At 39.3% G+C, this 19,378-nt stretch overlaps 1 protein-coding gene and 1 pseudogene across 2 annotated transcripts; one reads left to right on the plus strand and one right to left on the minus strand.

Annotated features, from left to right (window-relative positions):
* Positions 1-211: 211 nt before the first annotated feature.
* LOC144517606 (uncharacterized) lies at positions 212-11,946 on the plus strand. 2 transcript variants are annotated; one of them, XM_078249693.1, is made up of 7 exons: positions 212-296; positions 1,213-1,616; positions 1,775-1,931; positions 5,626-5,745; positions 8,445-8,535; positions 9,092-9,140; positions 11,053-11,946. In XM_078249693.1, exons 1-7 carry the CDS (start codon positions 245-247, stop codon positions 11,068-11,070), a joined length of 891 nt encoding a protein of 296 aa, XP_078105819.1. In that variant the 5' UTR covers positions 212-244; the 3' UTR covers positions 11,071-11,946. The 2 variants fall into 2 exon arrangements, with proteins under 2 accessions (XP_078105819.1, XP_078105818.1); XM_078249692.1 differs by lacking the exon at positions 11,053-11,946 and having other exon boundaries at positions 9,092-9,813.
* LOC144517516 (uncharacterized) lies at positions 3,383-5,336 on the minus strand (annotated as a pseudogene).
* Positions 11,947-19,378: the final 7,432 nt, after the last annotated feature.

The following is a 19,378-nucleotide window of genomic DNA, read 5'->3' on the forward strand; positions in this document are numbered from 1 at the left end:
ACAACCAAAGTCATCCTTAATATCAAGACATTGATTTGAGTACTGGACAGTTAACAAAGCATGTTAAAGGAAATTTGCATTGAAGATTTATGAGAAGGAATGCATGGATCCTCCATTCCTTTGTCCAAGTGATGGATGCATAGAGGGAGGTTGCATGGACTTTCGTCACCGCCCACTTGCACTTGTTACTGTTGCAGGCTTTATTGCCACGGGAGACCCCAAACTATCTGTGCCTGTCATCGCAATGGGAAGAAGCCTGCCGTGTGTCTATTTGCTTGTCTTAGTCATTTTCCAAGGTAAGAAAGTTAATGCTGTTACAGTTAGCTAGCTAATATAATAATGCAGTTGGTCGTTTGATTTCCAGATGACTGAGAATACAGCGATTCGAAGCCAAAGAAAAACGGCCACTAACGTAGCTAATGGCAACGTTTTCTACGTTAACGTTAGCTGTCCAAATAGTTGCATTGCATACTGTTAGTCGTATTTTAGGTAGCATTTTTTTTCTGTTTCAGTTGTATGCTGAACCGATTAGAGCTAAGGATTCCAAGAAAACAACTTTTTAAACCTCTGAAGTAATATTTTACACACACGTTTGCCGAAAACCAAAGAAAGTTAACTTACTTTCCCTTGGGACCATATTGCTCTCATGTTCCCTAGCTAGTTAGCTAGCTAAGTCTCATCCAATGTTAGAGCATTTTATGCACATTGTACTTTCCCCAATATCTTACCTCATTGACGTTAACAATGTTGGTTCCTGGGTTTGCAGAATTTAATATCACATACATGTTGCCCTATAATATAATTATAGAAATTAAACTAAAATCTCCTGAATTGCATGATTCCGCCCCCACCTAATAGACCTTTTTCACGGCAAACATGTTGACATGTCATAGTAGGAATAGCACAGGTGTGTTCAAAACCATTAATGATGGCTGCATTCCTCTTAGGAGAGGCCCTGGTGTTGTGCATGCTGACTCACTGAAATAGCTTACTGGGACACTTGATGGAATTGAGCCATCGTTAAGGTTATCAATTTCAGCTGTGCTTTTCCTACTATGACAAGTCAAAAATGTCTGCTGTGAAAAAGGTCCATTATTTTTCTACCTTTACACCTAGCTCTCTCCCCAAATAGCAACAATGGCTGATAGTTTTAACGTTATAATAATGAGTTTAAGATTTTGGACAAGGCATTTTCTTATGTTCCCTCCACAGAGGCATGTGGCTTAAAGATTCAGAACAAGCTGCTGGGTAAATGTCTGCAGGTGCATGAAGGAACTTTGGGAGGCAGAGTATCTCTGGGTGATTGCAGCCCATATTCGGCCCTACAGGAATGGCGTTGGCTACCAGAGAGCCAGGCTCTCAGCAGTCACCACACTGGGGAGTGTCTAACTGCACCAGGAGAGCAGTATGAAGGTGTCCTCCTGCAGCGCTGCGTCTTTCGGGCTGGAAGTGACGAGTCTGATGCCGGAGTGGCAGTGGTGGATACAGGCAGAGGGGCAAACAGCCAGGTATGGTCCTGTTCCAAAAAAGGACACCTCACTTTGAAAGGAAGGGGGCTACATCTTAGTGCCACACAAGAATCTTCTTTGGTCTTCCTTTCGAGGGAACATAAGCAGGTAAGAATATTGTTACCTAACATCTGGTAGTACCTTAATCAGATTACCTTTATCAGATCTAAAAACCTGGGAGGACATGTATATTGTAGAATATGTTCAGAGTAAGTCTATAAAATGTCTAATGCTAGCTGAATGTTCTTTTGGCTCATCTCTACCAGCCTGGCAGCAGGTGGCGGACACTTGACAACCAGACACTATGCAATGGGAGAGACAGCAAACATAACCAACACCAACTTCATCACCATCTGGGTAAATCTTTGGAACCTGGGATTTTTCCAAGTGCCATCTCTGATATACAAAGACAGGCTGAACCATGTAAGGACCTAAAAAAATCTAGTAGTAGTTTACTGAATGTTGTCTTCCGACGGAATCAGAATCCGAAGGTTTATTGTCTGGGTCTGTGGGATGTTTATGTGGCATTTTGGTCCTGATTGGGAAGTGTTTTAAAGTTTGTGTCCAGGGTCACAATCGTAGGGTTCTACCTGGGTACAGGTCCTGGAGGGACGGCAGATCGCAGCCAATCCCCTCTGCAGAGCGAATGATATGCTGCAGTCTGTGTGTGACTCTAATAAAAGTAACATAAAGGGTCAGCCAGTAGCTTTGCTAAACCCCCCCTTAATTACACACTTTGTCGGCAACAGTGTAAATATTTGACATTAACTATTTATCAATCATGAGTTTTTAGATTGAGTTTCCATCTGTTTATCTTTGTTATAACTAACTAGAGTTATAGTTTGTCTTGCAGTTCCAAGAAGGGACCATTTTCAAAACCCTACTTGGTGGTGCATACATGTACCCGCTGGCATCTACGCATTAATGCTAAAAAGCATTTCTTTGACAAGCTATGTTGTCAGAAAATCAAAACCAGAACACAAAAAAAATCATGGACATCATGAACAGGATAATGAATTTGGTCATTTTTCTTGCATTAGAAGGGTTGCTGATCTTCAAAGCTTTAATGTTTGGATGTCTTTGAACACACCAACTAGGAGCCTTTACAGGATACCCGTCTTACCATTCATTGTGATGGGTTACTTCTTCCAAGAACGTTTTGAAACCCTTTGCAAGTTTTTTTACACCATAGCAAACTTTTTTTTTTTTAAGATTGACATTAAGAAAATTAAGTGTTAACCGTACTCTGTGGGCTAAAACATGCAAAACCACAACTATATTCTTTTAAAGTGCTCATTATGCTTATTTTCATGTTCATAATTGTACAGTGCATACGGAAAGTATTCACAGTGCTTCACTTTTTCCACATTTCATTATGTTACAGCCTTTTTCCAAAATGGATTAAATTACTTTGTCAATATTCTACACACACACACACACAATACCCCATAATGACAACATGAAAACATTTTTTTAAATGTTTGCAAATTTATTAGAAATAAACAAATATAATATGTACATAAGTATTCACAGCTTTTACTCAATACTTGTAGCCACAAGCTTGGCACACCTATCTTTGGCCAGTTTCGCCCATTCCTCTTTACAGAACGTCTCGAGCTCCATCAGGTTGGATGGGGAGCGTCGGTGCACAGCCATTTTCAGATCCCTCCAGAGATGTTCAATGGGATTCAAGTCTGGGCTCTGGCTGGGCCACTCCAGGACATTTACAGAATTGTCCTGAAGCCACTCCTTCGATATCTTGGCTGTGGGCTTAGGGTCATTGTCCTGTTGAAAGATGAACAGTCGCCCCAGTCTGAGGTCAAGAGCGCTCTGGAGCAGGTTTTCTTCCAGGATGTCTCTGTACATTGCTGCATTCATCTTTCCCTCAACCCTGACTAGTCTCCCAGTTCCTGCCGCTGAAAAACATTCCCGCAGCATGATGCTGCCACCACCATGCTTCACTGTAGGGATGGTATTGGCCAGGTGATGAGCGGTACCTGGTGTCCTCCAAACATAACGCTTGGAATTCACCCCAAAAAGTTCAATCTTTGTCTCATCAGACCAGAGAATTTTGTTTCTCATGGTCTGAGAGTCTTTCAGGTGCCTTTTGGCAAACTCCAGGCGGGCTGCCATGTGCCTTTTACTAAGGAGTGGCTTCTGTCTGGCCACTCTACCATACAGGCCTGATTGGTGGAGTGCTGCAGCGATGGTCGTCCTTCTGGAAGGTTCTCTCTCCACAGAGGAACCCTGGAGCTCTGTCAGAGTGACCATCGAGTTATTGGTCACCTCCCTAACTAAAGCCCTTCTCCCCCGATCACTCAGTTTAGAGGGACGGCCAGCACTAGGAAGAGTCCTGGTGGTTCCAAGCTTCTTCCATTTACGGATGATGGAGGCCACTGTGAGGTTTTTTTTCCCCTGTACCCTTCCCCAGATCTGTGCCTCGAGACAATCCTGTCTCGGAGGTCTACAGACAATGCCTTCGACTTCGTGCTTATTTTGTGGTGTGACATGCACTGTTAACTGTGGGCCCTTATATAGACAGGTGTGGGCCTTTCCAAATCATGTCCAATCAACTGAATTGACCACAGGTGGACACCAATTAAGCTGTAGAAACATCTCAAGGTTGATCAGTGGAAACAGAATGCACCTGAGCTCAATTTTGAGATTGATCGCAAAGGCTGTGAATATTTATGTACAAGTGATTTCTTCGTTTTTTTTATTTTTAATAAATTTGCAAAAATCTCAAACTTTTTTTAAGTTGTCATTATGGGGTATTATGTGTAGAATGTTAAGGAAAAAAATAAATTTAATCCATTTTGGAATAAGGCTATAACAAAATGTTGAAAAAGTGAAGCACTGTGAATACTTTCCGTATGCACTGTATATAGAGGTTGTACCAGAATAGGTTTACATGGTTTAATTTTCAAACAACACCATATTTTTGTTGTACTGCACATTGCTGCAGCTCCTCTTTTCACCCTGTGTGTTCAGCTCTCTGTTTTAGCTACAGAGTGAGTCATCTCACTTCTGTTCTGTCTTTGTTGGGAGTCGCACATGCTCAGTGCCTAGGTAAGGACAACAAGTAGGCCTGTCAAGATAACAAACTTTGCTGGACAATAAATTGTCCCAGAAATTATTGCGATAAATGATAATATTGTCGTTCTGAGACCATTTTCATCTAATATAATGATAATGGCATAATAATGCAGTGACACCTTTTCAAAGATCAATAAACTTTTATTTCTAAAGAATATTTAACACTGGAACTGGAAGACATTTTAAATATCCTCAAATGAACAAAACAACCAAAAACAATAAATAAAATGGACTTTCAGTCTCTGTTAACAAAAAATGCACTGGAATAAAAACCAAACACAATCAAAAACAATAAATAATTTCCATTTAAAAATGACCAAGCTCATTTTTATTTATCATGCTACTAATTGATTTATTGCATATTGCGACAGGCCTAACTACTAGCCAGTCAGAAGCAGAGTATGATGGTGTACCACACTAGCAGCTAGGCGAGCATTATAACGTGTGTTACAAAATGACGCACGTTCGTCACGGAAGTAAAGGCTGGACTACAATAGAGCTGTTTGTGAACAGTGTTTTCTGTTGGAGATGGTAAGTCCCTTTGGGGTGGCCTTTGGGTTTTTTCACTTTGTAAACCTATAACGTTCTCAAAAAAGATGTATAACATGATAAAGGAAAGGGGGGAAAAAGCCAAAAAGCATAATATGAGCACTTTAAGATATATTTTGATGTGTTTTAAAAGTCTGTGTTATATCTGATCAGTTGCATGATGTATTTTGCCATGTCCTGCATCTTAGATTATAATGCGTTTAGCCTGAGGATCTAATTCAGTCATGCCGTGTTTGACTTGAATCAACATCTTCGTGGAAGGCAGCCAGCCACAGCAGGGCCGCAATGCTGAGTCATGTTGTTTTTATATCGGGCTGGTCCTACATGAACTGATTTGCGTCTCACTACTAAAGATGGAGGAACATAACTATCACTTCTTTAATTAAAAGGGCAAAGACTTCAAACCAGTAATGTTTGAGTGTTGGTCCTTGCTTCAAGTTGTTTAGTTGTTTATTTTTTTCTCCACTTCCAGTTGGAGGTATAATGGCCGGGGAGGTCACAGAAACATATCCAGTAATGGATGTGCCTCTTTGGTCCCTTAGCACCAAATCCCCTGCAGATCCCACCATGGTTTTCTTCCGTATGGATTACGGTAAGTTTGGTAAATCAATAAAATATTGAATGTCCACTACTGGTCAAAGGTTTAGGGTCACTTAGAAATTTCCATTCCACTCCATTATAGACAGAATACCAGCTGAGATCAGTTGCATTGTTTGTTTGTTTTTAACCAGGGCAGCAGTTTTCAGATAACATTATGTGCTTACATAATTGCAAAAGGGTTCTCCAATGTTTTATCAGTTAGCCTTTTAAAATGATATCAGATTAGTAAACAGAATGTGCCCTGAATGGTTGCTGAAAATGGGCAATGTAGATTCTTTGCTTTATTTAACCAGGAGAAATCCCATTGAGATTCAGAATCTCTTTTTCAAGGGAGTCCTGGCCAAGACAGCAGTACAAAAGTTCCATATTTAAAATATACAGCAAAAACAGACAACATAAAACAGAAAAAAAGGTTGGCAAATTAACATCTCCACATAATCACCAGCAGCACTCAGTAGCAGCACATGTGCATATTGTACTCAAGTAATCCTTTATCCTAATTTTAAACTGTATCAATGTTGGTAGGTAGTCTAATTTAAGATGTTTCTGCAGTTTATACCAGGATGATGGAGCAAAAAATGTAAAGGCACTTTCACCGAAAACAGTTCACGTTCAGGGAATGTCATACATGATTTGCCCATATGATCGAAGATTACATTTCCCGGTAGTGACTTTAGGAGTATATATTGCATTAAAGATCAGCCACCCACTCAGATCAGCTAGTATTCTGTCTAATGGAGTGGAATGGAAATTTCTAAGTGACCCCAAACTTTTGACTGGTAGTGTGTGTCTAATTTTATCAGTGGAAATATTTGATCCACAATAGGTTAGGAAGGCTGACATAGAGGCTGTGTCAATTTTTCTTCTTCAGTAAAGATGTTGTTACTTTTCCACCACTAGGTGGAGATGGTGGAATGTGAAACTGAGAGTGATGTTCATGCTGGGTGTGTTGCAATGTTGGCAAAGGGCTTTCAAATGGATGTAATGTTTAGGTTCAGGCTTGACAGAAATTTAACAAATGCATGAAGAAGAAGGGGTCAGTAGCCCAGAAGAAATAGCTGAGCTCTGGTGTCAGCACTACAGTGCCCTTTTTAATTGTCTTAAAAGCAATTTAGTTAGAATCAATCATGAACATATTGATCTGAGCAGATATGATAGTTAGGGCAGCAGATATTTATGATGCCGTTCATATGTTGGATAACAACAAAGCCTGCGGTATGGACTGCATTACTGCGGAGCATCTAAAGTATGCCAGCCATAAGCTCTTCTCTCTGCTCTCCATATGCTTTAATGGTTGTCTGGTTCATGGTGTCCTGCCAAATGCTATTATGTCTGTAATGTTAGTACCTGTGCTTAAAGACCAGGCTGGTAAGCTCAACAGTATTGACAATTATCAACCAATTGCATTAGCCAGTATCTTGTCTAAAGTACTGGAGAGAATACTGTTAACAAAGCTAGAAATGTATGTCCTTACTACTGACAATCAGTTTGGGTTCAAAAGAAAACATGGAACTGACCTGTGTATCTATGCTCTTAAAGAGATTGTGTTCAGGTACACAAGCCTAAATTCATCTGTATTCCTATGCTTTATTGATGCGTCAAAGGCATTTGATAGAATTAATCATGAACGATTGTTTGTAAAATTGCTAGATAGAGGTGCCCCTACATTTTTAGTGAGAATTTTAGCGTTTTGGTATGCCCACCAAACGTTTCAGGTTAAATGGGACAATGTTGTTTCTGCTCCATTCTGTGTTAGTAACGGAGTGCGGCAAGGAGGAATTCTGTCTCCTATTTTATTTAATGTTTATATGGATGAATTATCAAATCCGCTAAATAGGATAAAAACTGGCTGTCTTGTGGGCAACACTATTGTTAATCATCTTATGTTTGCAGACGATCTGGTCCTGCTCTGTCCATATAGAGCTGGGCTGCAGCAGATGCTGAAGGTGTGCTCTCAGTATGGTCTTGATTATGACATAAAGTATAATGTTAAGAAAAGTCACATAATGATAGTTAGAAGCGACGACGACAGGAAATCAACCTTTCCGACCTTTTTATTTGTCATATAGTCCTCTTGCTGTCTGTGAGGAAACTAAATATTTAGGTCATGTCATATCTGATGACTGGACGGATGACAAAGACCTCTACCGACAGCGCTGTAAAATTTACTCTCAAGCTAACATGCTTATAAGGAGGTTCTCTGTGCTCTGACTCTGTGAAGTGCTCTGTTTAGAACCTACATCACACCCCTGTATACTGCTCAATTGTGGTCTAACTATAAGAAAAAGAGTATGCAGAGACTCAAGGTAGCATACAATGATGCAATGAGGCTGCTGCTTCGTGTCCCTAGGTGGCATAGTGCTAGTCATTTGTTTGTGTCCACTAGAGTGCCAACTTGTGAGGCACTTTTAAGACAACTGATGTTTAGTTTTATGTCTCGCCTGGACAAGTCAGAGAACCACATAATTGAAGCTCTAGTCAGCCCTCTGAAAAGCTGACGACATTGGTGCAATAGCTTGTATATCCTATAGGCTAAAATGCAATTGTTATGTATTTTTATATCTCTTTTTTATACTATGTATATTGTATAATGTATTATATGGACCTGTGTCTGCAATAAAGCTTAATTATTAATCATAACTTCAAAAGAGGTAAATACAAAATGACGTGTTGCTTGGCCTGTGTACATAGGGATGGGCTGGAAGATAACCATGCTGGTACTAAGCTCTTTGGCTCTGGTCCTGGGGACTGTGATTCTTATCCTCAATGTTTACTCCAGTAGGTGAGGGCAACACACACAGTACACACAAAAGTGCACATTTTTATTTGTATATCTGTATTATTGAAAAGATAAGTGGCTTCATTAATTTAATGACCAACATTCCATTATCATTTTGCTTATCAATTATTATTATTGTATTATTATGGTAAAATAGACAAACTTTGTCTACTGGTACCAGCTTCTCTAAGGCTAGGATGTGCTTGTTTGTTTAATGTAATGGAATACATTTGTTTGTTTTTTAGTTTTAGCAATTTTAGGCATCACTTTGGTGTGATGTGCAATCGGCATTTCACAACATTTGACATTTCAGAGTAATACATTTATTGTAACCCAAGAACATGAAACAAAACAGAAGGCGGACAAGGGCACACTGAAACGACATGACCGGTCTACCTAACCCTGCACACTGGAGACCCACATCCAATACAAATCTCTTAAATTCAAAGGAAATTCAAAAAAGAACATAGAGAGAATGGAAGAAATTTTGTGCAAAACATTTCAAAGAGTTGTGGTACAAAGCAACCACTTTCTGTCCTTTTCTGTCTTGCTGTGCCAGAAGGAAGAAGGTGGTGTGTGTTCTGAAGTCATACACTCCGAGGCCAGAGGTGAGTGTTCCTGGATCCCCAGCGGCCAGTGAAAGAGCCCTGCTGATAGAGCATGCCATGCGCCTCCCACACTCCTCCCCCACTTTACGAGGAGAAATCCTGATTGAGTGGAAAGATGGCACTGTCACTCCACTGTACGAGGCCTGAAGGCTGTACTGTATCTTTGAACATAGGTGTGGTTATGCAAGCACGCATGGTTTCTTGTGCAAGTTTATGTATGTTATCTTCTGAATGCGTCTAAAGGACGAAGAAAGGAGGAAAGGCAAAATAAGTATTTTTGTGTGTTGTTTCTGTTGGCATGGAAATGACAGTAAGCAAACGGTTTCATAAAATGGAAAGTTCATGGATCAGTGTCAGACTGTTTCTGTAAGACTTAGCTGCCACAGGAAGATAAAAGCTGTTCTGAAGCTGCCAGAATAGAAAAAGTTGAGAAACGAGTATGTAGGACCATGAGTTTTCCAAAATACTGAGTCCTGACGTCTGCTGTTTTGAGATTTGAGGGATTGCTTGTTGGATGAAAGGACTGTAAAATATAATAATTGAGTCATTGTTTTTCGGCTTTATATAAGTATAATTCAAGGGCTCAACAATGTACCCAATAGCTTAGGCCTTTGTTTACATAAATACCTAATAAGAACCTAATCTTTGTTTGACTATGTCTAAACTATCATCTAGCCCCAATTTGTCAAGACACTGTTGTGGGATTAGCTCAGATGTCTCTTTACATAATACATGATTGCTAACATTACATGGTTTATATGTCTTACAACATATCACAATATACAGTACATTGGCTCCTGAGACCCATACCCTTATAATGGCAGTTACTGGGCTATTTTAGGATAATACAATTGTGTTGCAACTTTGATGTGTTGCAAGAAACATTGATTGAGGAAAGTTGTTTTCCTAACATAATTCTGTATTATTTAGCGTGTACTCTATATAACAACTGTATAGAGTAAGATATTTCAGTAGAAAATCTTGTTTATGTAGGGAATGTCTGTAGTCTGACTGACAGTAGATTTCATTACTGTAATGCACTTTGCTTGGTACTGACATTAAATAAACCTTTATTAAATTAAATTGTTAATAGAGACAGTGCTTATAACTGACCTGGACCTGTTATATCTCCTTGGAAACAGCAGTTGACGAAACAGTATTCCCTTAAGGTCCACTTGAGCTTTTAATCTTGATGTTTAAACTTTCCATTATTCTCAACACTGTTGGGACCTCTCAATCTTAGCATTTCACTGGGAAGACCGTATGATATAGTTGAAAGCTCCAGAACCTCCAGTGGAGATTGTTTTGTTAACTATCGGTATTTACTTTTTTGCATCTGTATGTGGCAACCTGATAAACCACTAATTTGTGCTGTGTGTTACTTTTAACAAAAGTATTTTTATACTGTGAACTAGCAAATATATGGGATATACACAGTTGACTTGTACCGTTATTATCATGATCAGGCATGCAGAGAACATGACATTCCCAGTGGCACGGAAACCTCCCAGCGGGAGGAACCGGTTTACAACAGAAAACCAAAGGCTGTTTCACCGTTTTTTTTGGGAGGGACATGGGTGTTGCTGTATAGGTTAATTCAAGTACTTTTGCCTTTGTTATATTATGCTTTAATAGACATGTTAGTGCACCAAACCTAGAGCTGACACTCCCCTGCTGGTAGTGTTTATACTAATGACAGGGCACTAAGTTTAATGAACAGCACACGGCACCCACACCGTTCCAAACCATCTAAATGCCTGATGAGAAAAAATGGTTATTTTCTTTTTTTCCCTATTACATTTATTTATTTATTTTTATGCAAAGGAATCATTTAGCATCAACAATTGTTTAATATTTGTGTGTGATTGGCCTTGAATCTGTATAAACTAAACTCTTTTTTTGTGTCTTTCAGGACAAGATACTTTTGTAAAAATCAGCATAACTTTAGAGACTCATTGTAAAGGGTTTAAACAATGTGCTCCATGCTTGTTTAATGAACCATAAACAATTAATGAACATGCACCTGTTGAACGGTCGAAAAGACAATAACAGCTTAAGGGCGGTAGGAAATTAAGGTCACAGTTAAAAGAAAATTAGGAAAGTAAAGAGACCTTTCTACTGACTCCAAACTGACCAAAAGAAAGACACCCAGGGTCCCTGCTAATCTGCGTGAATGTGCCTTAGGCATGGTGCAAGGAGGCATGAGGACAGCAGATGTGGCCAAGGCAATACATTGCAATGTCCCTACTGTGAGACACCTAAAAGACAGCGCTACAGGGAGACAGGAAGCACAGCTGATTGTCCTCGCAGTGGCAGACCACGTGTAACAACACCTGCGTAGGATCGGTACATCCGAATATTGGCAACAACAACCACAAGAAGTGGCCAGTCTGGTGCAGTACATGAGGAGGAGATGCACTGCAGTACTTAATGCAACTTTTGGCCACACCAGATACTGAGGGCTATTTTTGATTTTGACCCCCCCTTTGTTCAGGGACCCATTATTCCATTTCTGTTAGTCACGTCTGTGAATGAATTGTTCAGTCTTAATTGTTAAATATTTTAATGTTCATGCACAAATGTGCATATGTTAAGTTTGCTTAAAATATAAAAGCAGTTGAAAGTGACAGGACGTTTGTTTTGCTGAGTATATACAGTATCATTAGGACATTAGGTTTATCATACTTTGATTACTTTATACGTTTTGTTTAAAGTAAAACGCATTATTTGTATTTGGAAGTGACACGTTTTCCTTTTTTGTTTTGGTTCTGTACTCCATTGGATTTGAAATAAAAAACAATGCCTATGAGGGTAAAGTGCTAATTTCATATTTACTGTAATTTGAGTGTAGGGGGAATAGTGTAGGGATTATAACCATATCATTGTCCCCCTCCACTGCACTGGACTACAGTGTGCATCTAATGTGGTTTATGTGAACTCTATCAAACATCCTGATATTGTTTCCTTTCAAATCCAGCGTGCTCAAACTGAAACCATAATAAATGTGTTACTGTCTGACAGGCTGTACTGTAAGTGCCCAGACTTGTCTGACACAGCCTCACCTGCATATCTGGCATACGGGTGATACTGATGATGGTGGGAGTATGAATAAAATGCGCATGTGAGAGGACACACTTAACACAATAGCATATCTGGTTTCACAGTCTCCCTACAGTGGTTTCTTCATTCTGGTAAAAGTTATTTTATGATGTTTCTGGGTTCCCCCCCCCAAGTAGCATTGCTTAAGTGATCTATGCTCTAAACTTAAAGAATAGAACTTTGTTTGTATTGCTGTCCTTTTTGTTTTGGGACATGAGAGAAGTGCACAATCTCCTGTATAAAGTTTTATTGGAAGAACAGTGGTTTCTCAGAGCCTGGACACCGTAAAAGCAACCACAGTTATATCCGGCTCATCCCTAAGCACCGCAGCTATACCACATGAGACAGTTGCCTGATGATGCAGAATTCATCAGGCTGTCTTGACTACTGAGAAAAGTGAAGTGTTTTCTATATAAATACCAATCAGCAAAAGAGAAACTTTAAAAATCCCTTGGCCTTGTGAAGGGGTGTGAATGACATTTTAGTATGAGACTTAGATTAAAGGGAATTGAATGAACAAGAGCAACAATAAACATGTGTTCTAAGGACCCTGGATTACTTGGCATCTTTTATTTTTTCCTCAGCAATGCACAATGGATACTCTTCATTGTTTGTTCAAATTTTAGAAAGAAAAACAGCTTTGTGAGAACGGGTTTGTTGTTTTTGTTAAATCTGTCTTCATCACAGTCATTGGTTAAATGATAAAGGAAATTATATATAAAAACACCACTGTTTATTTTTTTATGTGAATGTCACAACATAAAAAACATTAGCAATTTTAGTCAGTACTTCACACAAACTTTAGCACACTTAACTCTGTAGCCATGTTTGTTGCATTGTATTGCATTTATTATTGCTGACAATTGAAGCTGTGAAACCTTTTTGAAAGTTTGGAATGCGATGAATAAACTTTTGGAGACCCGATTACAACTAAAAGCAGTTGAAGGATGCATACCTTCTTTCCACATATGGAAGGATGAAATGCAATCACGTTTTGTAGAATTGCTTGGGGTTGATAGATGCCTGTCCAATCCTGCTTTGGCACATTGCAATGATAGTTTAGGAAGCAGTAAAGATTAAACAAAATTTGTTGGAAGGAAAGTAAAAAAAATTTGGATAGATAATTGTTGGTCCAAAAAAAATAATAATATTGGATTCTGCACTGCACATTTCAGGAGTTATGAGCAAAAATGTCATTGGTTTAAAGATAGTTGTTGTGATCCATGCCAAAACAGGAAACACAGACAGGCAAACTGAGCCAAAAACATAATGGTTATGTCACTATCGTGTCTAGGGGCGGAGACACTAACAATGAAATAAACCCCGGGGGAAACCAAGGGAGAAGCGGAAACAGTTCAATTTAGAACAGACATGGTATATTGTTACAGTAATAATGGACAGAAAACTAACTTCAAAAAGAAGACAAATATTTAGTACCAAAGGTGAAACTGAACAGCTAAGTCTTTAAACAAAGACACAACACAAAAAGAGGCGGTTCACACAACCGCAGTATTGCTTCACAAACACGCTGTCCATGTTGATTCGGTGACTTAACGGAATGTTAATTAACATAGTTTCAATGACTGTTTGCTATCTGGAGTTTTACTCTGGCTTCCACTGAAGCTCTCTTCCTTGTCACCGGCTCGGCCACTCATGCGTCTCCCTAAATGCAGCTGAACGGCTTCAGCTGTGGGACTGACGTAACCAGCACACACCTGAAGAGAATCACACAGGCGGAAAACACAAACGAAACACTACGGCACGTAACAATAGGCATCTTGGTGTAAGAGTAATATTGATATCTTGCTAATAGTTGTATGAAATACCCAACACAGCATGGGGATACTAAAAATGTTTGATGAATTTTGATACGTTTTAGTGTGCTATTGTGTTTTATTGGCAAAAAACAAACAAAAACAATTTGCCACAGCTTATAAGACAATGAAGACAATAATAAGACGATTGACACATTGAATATTACATTTCATTTACATTTACGTTCAAAGCAAATTGTATTATTGCTCAATTAGAATTAGAATGCCTTTATTGCCATTGCACATTACAAAATTCAATTGCACTTCCCCTGGTGGTGACACATAGTCTGCCAAGACAACATAGTAAAACATGAATAAAGACATAATAAAAAGAGACCTAAGCAATATGAACACAGTAATAAATAAATAAGTAAATACATTATATGAATTGATAAGTAGCTAAAAGAAAACATAGTCCATGAAGTGCAGTGCAGTCCATATGGGTCATGAGTTCATGTGTTTTATGGCACTTGGATAAAAACTATTCAAAAATTTGGAAGTGTGACCCTGGAAAGATCTCTAACGCCTTCCAGCAGAGTGAAGAGGTTGTGCCCTGGGTGGGAACAGTCTTTAATTATGTTTTTTGCCCGCTGCAGGCATCTGATGTGATATATGTCAGTGAGTGAGGGGAGCTGTGTGTGAATTATGTTTTGTGCTGATTTCCTGACTCTGTCCAGCGCCTTTTTGTCAGCAGTGGTGCAGCTGCTAATCCACACCAGAACGTTGTGCGAGATGATACTTTGGACAGAACAGTTGTAAAAGGATAAAAGCAGCTTCTGGAGGAGGTTGATTTTGTTGAGTGACCTGAGAAAGAACGGCTGCTGCTGTGCTTTCTTCACAAGGGCTGTGGACAACATGCTTGACTGAAGGGTATCTGCAGGCCTGGACTGGCCATCTGGGCGACATAGCTACCTTTTTGCCCCGCAGTGTCAGACTAGTGTTAACCTGTAAGCCACCTACACATGATATCTGCGGTAAAGCCACTCTGCACTGGCTGTGCCATTGTTTTCTTATGGAGATAGCGATGGAGAAAACTCAGAGGAAGCACTACTAGTAGTACTACTACTACTACTACTAGTAGTACTACTTTTTCAACCTGGACCCCATTTCCCCATGCATTCGTGTCTAATAGACTGATGTGACCAAAAATCTTTGAAATTGGTCCAGTATTGCAATGTTGAGCATGATCGCAGTGATGGGCCGGCGTAAACCGAGCTGCAATGTAACCTAATGGAGCAATTGTACAGCTTACCCCAATTGTAGACACAAATGCATGCTGATTTGGGGTCCAGGTTGAAAAAAAAAAGGTAGTTACCCTTCAAGGGGGTTTCTGAGCAATTTCCAGAACAAAAGTGCTCGCCATCCAATCGCAGAAAAGTTCTTGCAGAAATCTCCAGTCGTCAAAAGTTTTCCATATCATATCACAGCATCAATGTGTGGGTATGGGCGTGGACTGCTGTTTAGATTACAGCCTAATTATCATCGTGACAGGATGTTCAGAGTTTACACATGAGGCCATCTTTCCTCTATCTGTCCTCCTATTGCCTGAGAGCTCTGCATAGGGAGGAAATGGTCACTGATGGCCAATTATCGACCAATTTAACATCTGGTCTACGTGATGATAGGGGTTGTGGAAATGACATCTGGCTGTTAGTGCCACTCTGTTTCCAAAAAAGGATTGTAAATGGATATGAATCAAGAAGTTCCTCAAAGATGGCATATTGAACTTGTTGATGCACAGTGGAGCAAAACAGTATTTAGTCAGCCACCAATTGTGCAAGTTCTCCCACTTAAAAAGATGAAAGAGGCCTGTAATTTTCATCATAGGTACACTTCAACTATGAGAGACAAAATGAGAAAAAAAATCCAGAAAATCACATTGTAGGATTTTTAATGAATTTATTTGCAAATTCCTCGGGAAAATAAGTATTTGGTCACCTACAAACAAGCAAGATTTCTGGCTCTCACAGACCTGTAACTTCTTCTTTAAGAGGCTCCTCTGTCCTCCACTCGTTACCTGTATTAATGGCACCTGTTTGAACTTGTTATCAGTATAAAAGACACCTGTCCACAACCTCAAACAGTCACACTCCAAACTCCACTATGGCCAAGACCAAAGAGCTGTCAAAGGACACCAGAAACAAAATTGTAGACCTGCACCAGGCTGGGAAGACTGAATCTGCAATAGGTAAGCAGCTTGGTGTGAAGAAATCAACTGTGGGAGAAATTATAAGAAAATGTAAGACATACAAGACCACTAATAATCTCCCTCGATCCGGGACTCCACGCAAGATCTCACCGCGTGGGGTCAAAATGATCACAAGAACGGTGAGCAAAAATCCCAGAACCACACGGGGGGACCTAGTGAATGACCTGCAGAGAGCTGGGACCAAAGTAACATAGGCTACCATCAGTAACACACTACGCCGCTAGGGACTCAAATCCTGCAGTGCCAGACGTGTCCCCCTGCTTAAGCCAGTACATGTCCAGGCCCGTCTGGAGTTTGCTAGAGAGCATTTGGATGATCCAGAAGAGGATTGGGAGAATGTCATATGGTCAGATGAAACCAAAATACAAACTTTTTGGTAAAAACTCAACTCGTCGTGTTTGGAGGGGAAAGAATGCTGAGTTGCATCCAAAGAACACCATACCTACTGTGAAGCATGGGGGTGGAAACATCATGCTTTGGGGCTGTTTTGCAAAGGGACCAGGACGACTGATCCGTGTAAAGGAAAGAATGAATGGGGCCATGTATCGTGAGATTTTGAGTGAAAACCTCCTTCCATCAGCAAGGGCATTGAAGATGAAACGTGGCTGGGTCTTTCAGCATGACAATGATCCCAAACACACCGCCCGGGCAATGAAGGAGTGGCTTCAGTAAAAAGCATTTCTCAAGGTCCTGGAGTGGCCTAGCCAGTCTCCAGATCTCAACCCCATAGAAAATCTTTGGAGGGAGTTAAAAGTCCGTGTTGCCCAGCGACAGTCCCAAAACCTCACTGCTCTAGAGGAGATCTGCATGGAGGAATGGGCCAAAATACCAGCAACAGTGTGTGAAAACCTTGTGAAGACTTACAGAAAACGTTTGACCTCTGTCATTGCCAACAAAGGGTATATAACAAAGTATTGAGATGAACTTTTGTTATTGACCAAATACTTATTTTCCACCATAATTTGCAAATAAATTCATTAAAAATCCTACAATGTGATTTTCTGGAATTTTTTTCTCATTTTGTCTCTCATAGTTGAAGTGTACCTATGATGAAAATTACAGGCCTCTCTCATCTTATTAAGTGGGAGAACTTGCACAATTGGTGGCTGACTAAATACTTTTTTGCCCCATTGTAGCTGTCTCTTATTTGGATTCACTGCAGGTTCACAGTAAAAACTGCTGTTATCAAATGGCCTGCACATGGCACTAACTCTTCACCCAGGTGTTTTATACTATGTGGAACAAAACAGGCCATTAGTGTCCCAGCCTGAACCAGACACTCCATACAACTGTGTAAGATACATTTTATTGCTCTGTAAAATATGTGGTGAAAATTGTTTGAACTTACCAGAGTAGTTCACCTCTTATACAGTTTCTTTCTTTCTTTCTTTCTTTCTTTCTTTCTTTCTTTCTTTCTTTCTTTCTTTCTTTCTTTGTATACCAGACATTGTAATAAAAGGTTGAAGACTGCTGGTGTTTTCCACAGATCCATCAGCTTGTTTTTCCTGTGAAAGTGTGTTATACAATACTGAAATATAGCCAGGTGAAATGGCTTTGATGAGACTCTGGCATGAACAACCTGGCTTAAGGGATATCATGGAGGTTTTACAGGTATACTTGGGACCAGATCCTGTAAAAAGGAATATACTTGGTATGTGAGAGGCTATATTGAGGGTATGATACAGGTTTAGCATGAAAGCGTTGTCTTCAAGGGGTCTTTTTTTTTTTTTACATTCAGCCTTCCTCTCGCATCTTTTCTTCTTTTCTTATAAAGCTGAGGAGGACCTTCTGAAATAATCAGTGTTTTCTTTAGTATTTCTTTTTTGTTGCTATACAACTTAATTTTATCTTTTGGCAAAGCTTTGGCAGCACTGGATAGTATATTTACAGACATTTATTCACCAGTAAGGTCTATGCAGTAGATGTTACTGTTTTTCGCACATGCCAATGATCAGTACTTACCTTAGAAGTAAATCCAGACTTCAAAATAATTCAAGATATATATATATATATATACATATATATATATATACATATATATATATATATACATATATATATATATATATATACATATATATACATATATATATATATATATATATACATATATATATATATATATATATATATATATATATATATATATAGCAAACAGCCATAATATATCAAATCTGATCTAATGGTAGAATTCCATCAGGGCCTCAGGCAGCATACTGTACATTGCAAGGGAGCTCAAGATAGAAAACACATGTTCACTGCCACAAGGTTGGTATGTGCTGCTTGGATCAGCTCTTTAAAGGACTATACTGGTGGTTTTGCACACTTTAGTCCATGAACTGCAGATTGTGTACACCTGACAATCTTACAAAACATCTAGATATTTTGGAACGACTTCCTTCATTTTCAAAGGGAAAGTGGGCAAGGCAGGAGTGGGGGATTAAAATGAAACGCACTTGCCCTTGTTCACTTTCAGCCCCAAACTATACGGATCGACCACCAGTTCTAGACTTTGCACCACTGCTTCAAATGTGTTTTCCTTCTTATTTTCCTTTAAGGCCATTATGGCATTCTATCCCTGTTTTTATGTTCATTCTGTCTATGTCATGCAATTTCCTTATTGTGAAACACTTTGTGGTGCATTTCTTGTATGTTCTTAAATGTGCTTTACAAATACTATTTATACAGTTATTATTATTATTATTATTAAGATTATTATTACTACTTTCTACAAATCATCAGAAATACCTGAGAGAGTTATTTCAATGAGGCTTGGCAATTAGCGGCATGAGTTTCTGACTTAGAAAGTTTGTGATATCAGTCCTTTCAGAAAAGTTCCAGAGGAGTTTTTTTGTGATTGTTGCGGGCAAAAATCCTTGATTATGCGGCACGTTTTCTTAAAAAAAATGCAATGGAATATGCAGGATATTTATGAAATTGTATGTGATAAAATTGCGGGAACTTGCAAAAACTGCTGTTTCATCATGGCTTCATCGCGGGGTTTGCAGCTTTTCGATGATGTTCACGTCGCGTAATTACGTCACTTCATAACGTTTCCATGGCAACAGGGGAAAATGGCTGCTCTTGTGTGAAGTAAACGCAACCTTTTTCAACTT

This window comes from Sander vitreus, chromosome 5 (assembly GCF_031162955.1).
Source record: "Sander vitreus isolate 19-12246 chromosome 5, sanVit1, whole genome shotgun sequence".
NCBI lineage: Eukaryota > Metazoa > Chordata > Actinopteri > Perciformes > Percidae > Sander > Sander vitreus.

Bases quoted from the DNA above. Each gene is read 5' to 3' on its own strand.
- LOC144517606 (XM_078249692.1), top strand. From the start codon at position 245: ATGGGAAGAAGCCTGCCGTGTGTCTATTTGCTTGTCTTAGTCATTTTC. The intron at 1,932-5,625 runs GTAAGGACCTAA...CTCCACTTCCAG, and splicing joins ACAAAGACAGGCTGAACCAT to TTGGAGGTATAATGGCCGGG. The intron at 5,746-8,444 runs GTAAGTTTGGTA...CTGTGTACATAG, and splicing joins TTTCTTCCGTATGGATTACG to GGATGGGCTGGAAGATAACC.